The 10,853-nt window shown below is 42.4% G+C and overlaps 1 protein-coding gene across 1 annotated transcript in view; it reads right to left on the bottom strand.

Annotated features, from left to right (window-relative positions):
• Positions 1–428: 428 nt before the first annotated feature.
• LOC118834704 (zinc finger protein 501-like) overlaps positions 429–10,853 on the bottom strand; it is a 30,793-nt gene continuing 20,368 nt past the window's right edge. Inside the window, 5 exon segments of the mRNA XM_036742145.1 lie at positions 429–2,142; positions 2,144–3,089; positions 6,013–6,114; positions 7,600–7,726; positions 9,977–10,071. Coding sequence (XP_036598040.1) covers positions 2,046–2,142; positions 2,144–3,089; positions 6,013–6,114; positions 7,600–7,726; positions 9,977–10,015 — 1,311 coding nt within the window. The 5' untranslated portion in view covers positions 10,016–10,071 and the 3' untranslated portion in view covers positions 429–2,045.

The raw sequence follows: 10,853 nt of genomic DNA, 5'->3' as shown, positions 1-10,853 counted from the left end.
TTCCTTACAAGACCATTGAAGCTGATCAAGGTGGAGGGAAGTCTAACCAACACAAACTCAGTTCAGTCACACATGATAAGTCTGGTCCAAAAACAGACCAGAAGTCATAATTTTTTTTCAGAACTTTAAGGGACCTTAAGGATCATCTATTCCAACCTATTCCCATTTTACAAATGAGAAAAACTGAGGCCAAGAGGTTAAGTGACTTGCCCAAGGTCATATAAGTAGTGACAAAACCAGGACCAGAATTTGGGTTCCCTAGTTCCCAATCTTTCTAACATACCGTGCTGTATCTCTGAAGTAATTCACAAATACTCTTTCCTCCATGAAGTTTGCTGCTTTATTAGATGTCCAACCTATTGATTCAGTGGTTCACCCTCAAAGTGAGTTAAGAACAAAATCACAATACTGACACGCACTGCATCACATCACATATATCACAAGACATTTTATTGTTAATCATAAATCAAACAGGGACAGTTATAGCAGGTTTCCTTTTCTCCCTCACCCCCTTCTCCTGCTGGTCTTATATTTATCACTATGGGTTTAACCTATTGCAATTAAACCCAAATGTCTTCATTTCCGGAGTTCAGAAACAAGTGCTTAACACCAAAAAATAGGAATATTCTAGCCATGTGCCGGGTATTAAGCCTCCAGGAACATCACTCAATGTGTATGCTCCCCACAGGAAGGCCAACTCTATCTCTCTCAGATACAGCCTGACTACAGTTAAATGACAGCACAAAGCTTTGGAATAGCTTTATCCCATTTGTGGACTGCTCCAAAATTTGTATCTGCAGTCCTAACCTTCCCAAGCCAGTATGTCTCTCATAGTTGCCTAGAGGTTGCCTTCGTTTGGACTTCTGCTTATCAAGAGTTCGTCATCTTATTCCTCAAACAGACATTAAGTATTAAGTACTTGTTTCAGGCACCAGACTCCTTTCAGATTATAAGGAACTGCAAGGACTCACAGTCCTTCTGAGTAGGAACTGTAAAGTCAAGTCAATTTTGCCCTGTTTTCCCAATGGAGAAAGATTTGGTAGAGAGGAATCCTAATTTCCCATGTTTTCCCTTGGCTATTGTTCTACGAGGGTAAGATAAAAACATTATCAAAGAATTTTTTCTTTCAAACCATCAATCATCAAACATTAATGAATAGTTTATTTCCACGTGATATGGAAATTTGGGGCTCCATGAGCCCTGCCTTCCCTGCTTGTGAGCTTACAGTTGTTAATGGTGTGCGCTCAATGTGAATCCTTAGAGCTACGAGGCTCACATATTAATTCCATTCACATGTTTGTGTGGCGTGGCTTTTCAGATGTTGGTCAAGATCTGTGCTTTTACTAAGGGACCTCCCTTATTAACAAAAATGAAGAAGATATCTTTTATTTTTCCAATATATTTGAGGCATCTGATGGTTTAACTGTTTAAACTGTGTTTGGTTTTGTTAAAAAAAAAAAAAACAACCCAGTCTGGCTCCTTAAAGAAGTCAGATTATAAAGTGCTGATTCAACATGTCATTCCAAAAAGAACGTCTAGTTTAGAAAACTGGCAAATTAGAGGAAGAGAATGCATCACAGGTTTCTAAAAAGAAACTAATAATTTTAAAAACAAAGAACAGGAAGAACAGAGAACTAAACTCTGCACAAGATCTCGTTGCTCTGGAAGACATGTGAAATGCTTCAGGCCAAGAAAAGTTGGGAAGCGCTTAAAACAGAGTTGTTCCTAGCAAATATTAAAAAAGAGTGAATGTGGTTATTAACGCTATAACCCTCTAACTACTTAGCAGCTGAGAATAAGTGAGGATAGACCAGGGGAACACTGGAGAGGGGACCTGGAAAGCCTGGTAGCTACCCAAATGAGGCACTGCTTGTTGAAGAACTAAAGTATGTTTTAGGCATACTCTAACACCCAAATCCCTTCACTGTGACGGAAACATCTAATTTACAATGCTGAATTTCACTGACAGCAATTGACCTGTGTTGAAAGGCATTCCTATGTGCTTCACATCCCTTGGATTTCCCTGTGGTGTGAATTCTCCATGGTTAAATATGAGATAAGTGGTGATAATGTACAAGAAACAAGCTGAAGGCTTTCAAATTTCCATTACATCCAAAGAGTTCCTCGCCAGTATGAATTCTGATGATAAATAAGAGCTGACCTGTGACGGAAAGCTTTCCCACAGTCATTACACTTATGAGGTTTCTCTCCAGTATGAATTAGCTGGTGTTGAATAAGAGCTGAGTTCCGACTGAAGGCTTTTCCACACTCATTACACTCATAGGGCTTCTCTCCAGTGTGAATCCTTCTATGTTCAATAAGGGTGGTGCTCTGGGTAAAGGCTTTCCCACATACACTACACCCATAGGGTTTCTCCCCAGTATGAATTCCCTGATGGTAAACAAGAGTTGGCCTGTGACGGAAAGTTTTTCCACAGACATTACATTCATAGGGCTTTTCACCAGTATGTATCCGCTGGTGCTGAATGAGAGCTGAGCTTCTAACAAAAGCTTTCCCACATTCACTACACTCATAGGGCCGCTCTCCAGTGTGAATTCTCTGGTGTCGAATAAGCTCTGAGCTCCACCCAAAGGCTTTCCCACATTCCTTACACTCATAAGGTTTCTCTCCAGTGTGAATTCTCTGGTGCTGAATAAGGGCTGAACTCCAACTAAAGGCTTTCCCACATTCGTTACATTCATAGGGCTTTTCCCCACTATGCATTTTCTCATGTTTAATAAGATCGGAGCTGCGTTTGAAGCCTTGGCTACATGTATCACATTTATAAGGTCTCTCTCCTGTAGGAAACCTGTGATATGTCACTACGTGGTCACTGTCTTCTCTTGGAGTTTCCTGGTAGGCAACTGCCATTTGTTTTGAATTTCTCTGCTGGGGCAGGCCTTCTCTCTCTCCTACCAGATTTTCCATGTGCCTCTCTAAATGGTCCTCAAGTTCACAAGATTCTTCAAGCAGTAGATCCTGAGTAACTCCACCTAAAAGTATTTCTAATATTTCTCCTTTTGAGTCAACTTCTTCATAGATTTCCTGTTTTAATATCAACTCCTTGTTCTCAGTCCTGGCTTCACAATCTGAAAATACAAAGACAATACACAGATGTCAGCTGTGCCCTGTTCTGGGGCTGGAAACTGCTGAAGCAGGGCTAGGATCATCACATGGGAAATACCATCCTAATAATAATTTGCACATCAACGGTTCTCACAAAAAGGCCTTACAATCTGAGGAGAGGATGGGAAAGAACAGCAATTTAGGGATCTAAATGGTGGAAGGGAGTGAGGAGAGAGGGAATGGTCAGCACAGAGCAGGCAGAGGGCTCTTCTCCCTCTCTCTCACCTTCTCATTTCTAGCTGCTCTTTCTGTCTTGGTTTCCTCTGCCTACAAACATGCTCAAGTGTCCTCAGTTCTAACGAGGCTTTCTTTTATCTTCTCTATCCCATAAAGCTACCGACCCATCCCTCTCCTGCCCTCCACTGCTAAACTTCTTGTTGTCTCTACAGCGTCTCAATTTCCTTATCATCTGTCTCCCCAAAGCCTTGCAGCATAACCATCGACTGAAACTGCTCTCACCGGTCACCAGTGACTTCTTCACTGTCAAACGCAACTCACAGCACTCATCCTCCTTGCCTTTTCTCCAGTTTTGGTTACCGTTAACCATCACCTCCTATCTTCCATTGACCTCAGAAACACCAGGTGCTCCTGGTTCTCCTCTTTCCTCTCTAACAGACTACTTCTCAGCTTATGTAGTTCTTCATCTTCTTCCTTACTCCATAAAATGTATTTTCCTCAAGGTCCTGTCTTTGGTCCTCCCTTCTACAGTCTCTTCCTTGGCCATCCTATTCACTCCAACAAAACAAATACCACCTTTAGGCAGCTGACTGCTGTATCCATATTCGCCTGTCCTCTCTCCAGAGCTCCAGCCACACAAGTCCATCTCCACCTGGCAGCTCAGAGTCAGTGTTGCCCAAACTACGCCTATTACATAGTTTTTCCTGAGCCTGAAACCTATGGCAAAGTTATTATTTCTGTCTGTAGTGCACCATCCTTCTCCTCCTCCCACATTTAAAAACTTCCTGTTTTTTTAAAATGCTCCCCTTCCTCACCCGTTAGATCTCATCAGTGGCCCTGAGTCACACATTTTACTCAATCTCTCTTGCAACCACACCCTCCCTTTTATAGTCCCATTACCACAAATTCAAATTACTGTCTATCTAAGGTATTGCAATAGCCTGTGAATAGGTTTTCCTGCTTCTACTCTCTTCTGTCTTCCAATCCATCCATCCATACAACTTACCCATAATCTTTCATATGCATAAAAATGGTCATAGCATTTCCCAGCTCAAAATTCTTCACTGGCTCTGTACTGCTTGTTAAGTTCAGACTCCTTCCCCTAATATTAAAGACCATTTACATCGTTAGATTATCCAGTCTTTCTAGATTTATCTTATAGTACTCCTCTCCATATAATCTATGTACCTATCAACCCAGATTATACTTTGCTTCTAGAACAGACCCCCAATTCTCCCACCTGGATGTATTTGCTGGTGTTACTCCCTATGCCCAGAATAGCCTCACCTACCTTCCTTATTTGTTGAATGAATGCTACTCAGCCTTTAAAGTGTAACTGATATACCACCTCCTACATGAAGCCTTTCATAATCTCCCCGAACAGTAATAGAACAAAAAGCAGTTGATTTTCCAACTCTTTAATACCTATATCATGTGAGCTCCTTGAAGGAAGGGATTACAGGAATGCACCACTCTGCCTGAATCACTATGTCTACATTTTAAGTCAAGAATGCTCTTTGAGAAGACTCTACATTTTTTTAAAGATTAAAAAATAGCCCTACATTGAAGAAGTGTTACATAGTACAAATAGCCCTGGATTTGGGGGTCAGAGGACCTGAATTTGAATCCCAACTCTCTAGCCTCGCTGACTTAACATCTCTGAGACTCAGATTCATAATCTATAGCATAGGGTCCTGTAAGTATGCACTCGAAACCAAACAGGATGATTGTGAGGAAAGTGCTTTGTAAACCTTAAGGTGCTATAGATAGATGACTGACTATTCCTCCCCCAGCTCATGACCTTTATGTCAGATGGAGGCTTCCAACAGGACCTGAGGGGTGGGACAGGATGAGAAAAGCTGATGGGATCTTAGGCAACAGTAAGAAAAGGTTGGTAACAAAGACTAGAGAGGCATCACTCTTGTTATCGTCTGTCTGGTCCACAGCACAACAGCAGGATCAGGCTCTACTTGAGGAAGGACACGGACAAGCTGCTCCGCCTCCAGGAGAGACGGGGATGGTGAGGGGTCTTGAGTTCATGCCACATAAGGATTGTCTGAAGACAACGGAAATGTTTAGTCTGGAGAAGAGAGGACTTAATGGGGGGGACATGGAAAAGGAATCCCAACTGTTCTGTTCACCGAGGGCAGAACAAGGAACAATGAGTAGGGGTTGCAGAGAGGTAGTTTTAGGCTTAATAGAAGAAAATTCCCAAACAGTTACAGCTTTCCAAAAATGGGAGGATGATTCGAGAGCAGTGGGTTCTCGTTCACGGGAGGTCTTCAAGCAATCACAAAGTGAATGACATTCCCTCTACTATGAGCACCTCCTCCTTCATCTCCGAGCTTCACCAGAAGCCCCAAGTCCTGAATCCTTCCTCAGACAACAACTAGCTATGAAACCCTGGCCAAGTCACTTCACTGCCCTTAGCTTCAGTTTTGTCATCTGTAAAATGGGAATAATCACTACTATAGAATGACCTTGTCATGTGGCTATGAGGATCAAATGAAATAATGTTCAGGAAGCATTCTGCCAACCTTAAGCGTCAGATAAGCGCCAGTTACTATGATTCATCAGACCCATGTCTGCCAATGAGGCTACCCTGGACAGCTGTCCAAACCTAAAACATGTGAGCCCATGACCCAAGGAGCTTGGCTGTTCCTTTGCCCTGACTGTAGGCAGACTGGTTAGGCCAGAAACTTCACTCACCTCCCTGGAAGTTTCTTTCTTCAGTTCCTCGTGGATCCAGGCCCCAGGGTTCTTCCCCTTGCTCCAGCATGCAGATCAGGTCAGGTTTGGAGATGGAGAGCCCTGGTCATAGGAAGGAAATGGGAGGGGTGGTGCATATGGAGAACTCAGGCTTCTGCTTGTAATCCCCAGACTCCCTCCCGTCGCCCCCACTCTCCCCCATCCCCCCGGAAAAAGGTACAGAGCAAGGAAGTCTTGAACAGTCAGGCCAAAGAGGTTTTTACAAGTGAAACTTGTAATTTTTTTTAAATATATTTTTTCCCAGGACTGGGAGAGGTATTCGATTAGATAATGCAGAGGCAGCACAGTAGAAAGAATGTTGGATTTAGGATTTAAGTACTTGTGTTCGAATACCAAATCTTCCACTTACTACAGGGGTTCAAGTACCCCTCAAGCTTCTATAAACTGCAGGGTCAGAATGGATGGTCTCTAAGGACCCTCACCACTCTATATCTGCTATGATCCTATGATTCTAGAGTGCCAAGAACTCTGAACACCCAGCAATGGGATTTGCCACATCTATGTGCCCTTGGACATATCTAGAATCTCCCTCTAGGATTCTGTTTTTGTGTGAGTAGAGCAAACATTGGATTGGAGTTGGTAGGCCGGGGTTTGAATCCTAGATAGGATGTTTCCTAGCTACAGGACCTGGGACAAGCTACTTTACCTCGAGTTTCAAATTCCTTACATGTAAATGAGGATAATACTTGTATTCCACTTATCTTACAAGGCTGCTGTAGGGAAAAAACGTTTTCTACACTTTAAAGGACTATAGAAATGGGAGTTTATTATTATTATTTTGAAATGTCTAATCCTGTTTTTTCCCCTTTTACTACCACATGATAACAGTGGTGAACAAATCCTTAGGCCTCAGAGATGCTCTTAGAAAAGGGCAGGAACACTCTGTTCATATGGCACAGTAGAAAGAGCTTGGACATGAAGGCAAGGAAAGCAGGATTCCACATCTACAGGGCTTTACCTCACAGGAGCCTCACAGTAACCTGGTGCAACTGATAATCAAGAATTATCACTCCTGCTTTACAAATGAAGAAGTTAAGGCTCATGGTAGTTAAAGGACTGCTCTAGATCACCTAACTAGGAATAGCTGGGCCAGAATTCAAACTCAAGTCTTTAGTCCCAAGTCCAATACTCCACTTGCCATGCTAACCTCTAGGACAGGGGCTCTTTACCTTCTATGTGTCATGGACCCCTTGGGCACTGTGGTGAAGCCTATGGACCGCTTCTCAGAATTATGTTTTTAAGTGCATAAAATAAAATATATAGGATTACAAAGGAGATTCTTTTGAAATGCAGTTATCAAAATATTTTAAATAACAAAGACTCCAGGAAGTATTAAGGAACTAACCATTCCCCTCAATAGAGACCTGCCCCTTGGAAACAGACATATCTGGGATAAAAGAAGGTTAGAATTTCCATCCCTAACAAAACTCGATGGAGGCTTCTGGAGTTTCTATATCTATTATCGTGGAGAGGGCCACCATGAGCAGAACCTGAGTTGTTGGGGCAGGGAGTTGGGTGAATCCTTACCCAACAAGACCATGTTCCCAAAATTCTCCAGCATCACATCCCTGTACAAGCTCCTCTGGGCAGAGTTCAGATACCCCCACTCCTCTTGGTTGAAGGATACTGCCACATCCTCGAAGTTCAGCAACCCCTGAAACAACATGCTCCTACTAGGACAATGCCATATAAGGCAAGGGTGAGAGAGAAAGGAAAGGGTTCGTAGGAGTTCATAGGATCATATGACTTTGAGTAGAAAGTACCTTGGAATTCATCTACCCAACATCCTTGTTTTACAAAAGAGGAAATTCTGGCCCAGGGGAGGTGAAATAACCTGTCCTTGATCATACACTCTAATACGTGGCAGAGCTGAGATTTGAACCCAGGTAATTTGACTCCAAATCTAGTGCTCCTTCCCCCTAACACCATAGTAGTAGCATAAGAAAGACTAGAGAAGGAATCTGATGGTCCAAAAAGTTCTCTGTATTTGCCTATGTGGTGGGAAGACCTGCACAGATGACATGAGATAGAAATCCATCTCGAGCTCCTCCCAGTTTACTGACAGCCAAGAGGAAATAAACACCCCAAGCAAGCACTTAGGAGCCCCGGCGAAAGATCCCAGAATCTCCCTTTCCACAAACTTTCCCGAGTCCTAAAAAACTGGGAATTAAGGCTCTTAAATTTGGAAATGTCATCCACTGTGTTATCTTAGGCAACCTCTCTCTCCTCCTCAGCCTGATCACCTATTAAGTAAGGGTAGGAGTATATTCTTTATGAATGAATTAATATGTTTGACAATTAGAATGGACTGTTATGTAGAATACAGCTGTACACAATTCTCTGGGGGAAACAGCCAAAATCCTAAATTCACAGTTAATAATACAATGGGAAAACCATGACTACTTCTAGTTTCCTGTTGAGCTAAAGAGGCAACATGCTTCTCCTACTCACTAACCATGTAATTTTGGACAAGTCATTTAACCTGGGCCTCAGTCCTATATCGGCTATAAGGGCACTTCGCACGTCATTGTAGCTGTACTAAATGCCCACTCCTGGCTTCTCGGAGCATATTCTAGTGGAGTTTAAATTATCATAACTTATACCAAGCTGGTAAGCGATCTAGAACAGACCTGGCAACAGACTATATGTCTGCCGTATGACAACCAATTTAGCAAAATCTGGAAAAGCTTTTCACGAAAAAGCTAGCCACCAGAATCTCAGTTTTTTATGATCTGGGGGGTAGTGGGGAGGGAGTCATTCACCAGACAAAACCATTAATCTTAAAAAAAAAGTTATGAGAGAATCATGGGGGAATACACACATGTATGTGTGTTCATGTGTATATATACACACATAATATATATTCCCATGAATCTCCTATGTATAAATATGTATAAATTTATACATAAATATGTTTATATAAAATGTATATATTTATAAATATGTACAATTACATATAATTATTGTGTATATTTTAGATGTTTATGTTTATTATATGTATATATACATATACATACACACATGTGTATGTGCATGTGTTTTGTGACTAGACAGTACTATATAAAAACAGATTTAGGTTTGACCTGGTACAACCCTTGAGCCAGATGATCTCGGTTTATCCCTAATATACTGAATCTGTGCTTAATCTACTCCCTCATGCTAGGTTATTAAAACATCTCAGATATCAGATTCTGAGATGAGGCAACAGGGTCTTTACCCACTACCCACCCCCAGTCTATAACTATGCAAAAGGAGACTGGAGGGAGATATCTGACTGTAGAGTCATGGGGCAGGGAGGGAAGTCACTAAGACACCAAGAAGTTATCCACACGCAGTTCCTCCTAGATTCATAAATTTTAGTGTGAGGAAGGGCCTTCTGCAGTCCAAGGCCTTAGGAGACCCTCTAATCTAACCTTATTTCACAAAGGAGGAAAATGAAAGGAAGGATGTGTTCTAGTATCACAGGACACACAGGAAGCAGAGCTGCAGCTCTACCACGACAATCCCAGCCTCATCAGTAGTAGTAGTGGTGGTAGTGGTAGTAGCAGCAGCAGCAGCAGCAGAAGTATTAAACAGTAGTATCTGCCGGCATTTTTATAAATAAGCTTTAAGGTTTGCAAAGCACTTTACAAACATCTCATTTATCCTCACAACCACCCCAGGAGTCAGGGTTTATTATTATACACATTTTTTACATGAGGAAATTGAGGCAAACAGAGGTTGTGAATTGCCTGGGTTCATACAGCTAGTATGTGAGACCACATTTGAACTCGGGTCTTTCTGACTCCAATCCCAACACGCTTTAGGTAGGTAAAGTACTCAGAGCGTGAGCCCCAAGTGAGGTTTTCTGAGTAGAAAAGCTCAAAGCTGAAGGAGCCGTAAGATCTCGGGAAGGACAGCTCACCTGGGGCCTGGCTGTGGGGAAGACGGTAGTAGCTGCCATCACCTGGTCTCTTGGACTTCCCTCTAGGAAAAGGGTAGGCCCAAGATGAGCAGAAGCTGAGAGAGGAGAAAGTGACCATGAGTAAAATCAGCCTTAGTCTGAGATTCCTCCATTAACTCATGCTAACGTTTCCATTCCCTTCAGAGAATTAGGAGTTACCAAGAATAACCCTCCCTCTCCTCCTTCTCCTCCCTCCCCTCCCCCCATACCTTCTCGTGTCTTAAAGCCCTGAAGGGGGGAATTATAAAAAAAAAATACCATCCCCCATCTCAGTTCTCAAATAGGGTGTGTGTGTGTGTCTGTGTGTGTGTCTGTGTGTGTAAACATCAATAAATGCTAAACTGCTAGGCCCTACAAATTTCTCAAGACTGAGGAGACAGGAGTTTGTGTAAGAAATATTTGGGGATGCAGGGAAAGGTTTGGCTACAGTCCCATGAGTCCTCAGGGGCAAGTCAAAGATTTAAGACCTTGGCTAGATAGGTAAATGCTCCCACAGGAATACAAGTCATACTTCAGTTTACAGGTTTGTAGTGCTGATTCCTTGCACATAACCCACCTAATCCCAACCCACCCTATCTCCCAACATGAGACAATAAATTTTGCTAATTAAGCACTGATAATTGTTTCTATTATCTATTTACCCTACTTAGCAAGTATCCTTTCCTTCTCTCCTTTGGAAGCTTGAATAGTAATATCCAACCTATTGGCTAGTGCCTGACACAGCAAAGAGGTATGCTTGGGAAGAGCTAGCAAATGATCCCCTTTTGTCCTAGGTGTGAGAGGGCCATTCTTATCACTGGCTGCCCTGCCTATGCTGTTCCTTTCTTCTTTCCTTTAG

Source organism: Trichosurus vulpecula, chromosome 1 (assembly GCF_011100635.1).
Source record: "Trichosurus vulpecula isolate mTriVul1 chromosome 1, mTriVul1.pri, whole genome shotgun sequence".
NCBI lineage: Eukaryota > Metazoa > Chordata > Mammalia > Diprotodontia > Phalangeridae > Trichosurus > Trichosurus vulpecula.
Note: the sequence above shows the minus strand (reverse complement) of the source record. Positions and strands in the feature narration are given on the sequence as shown.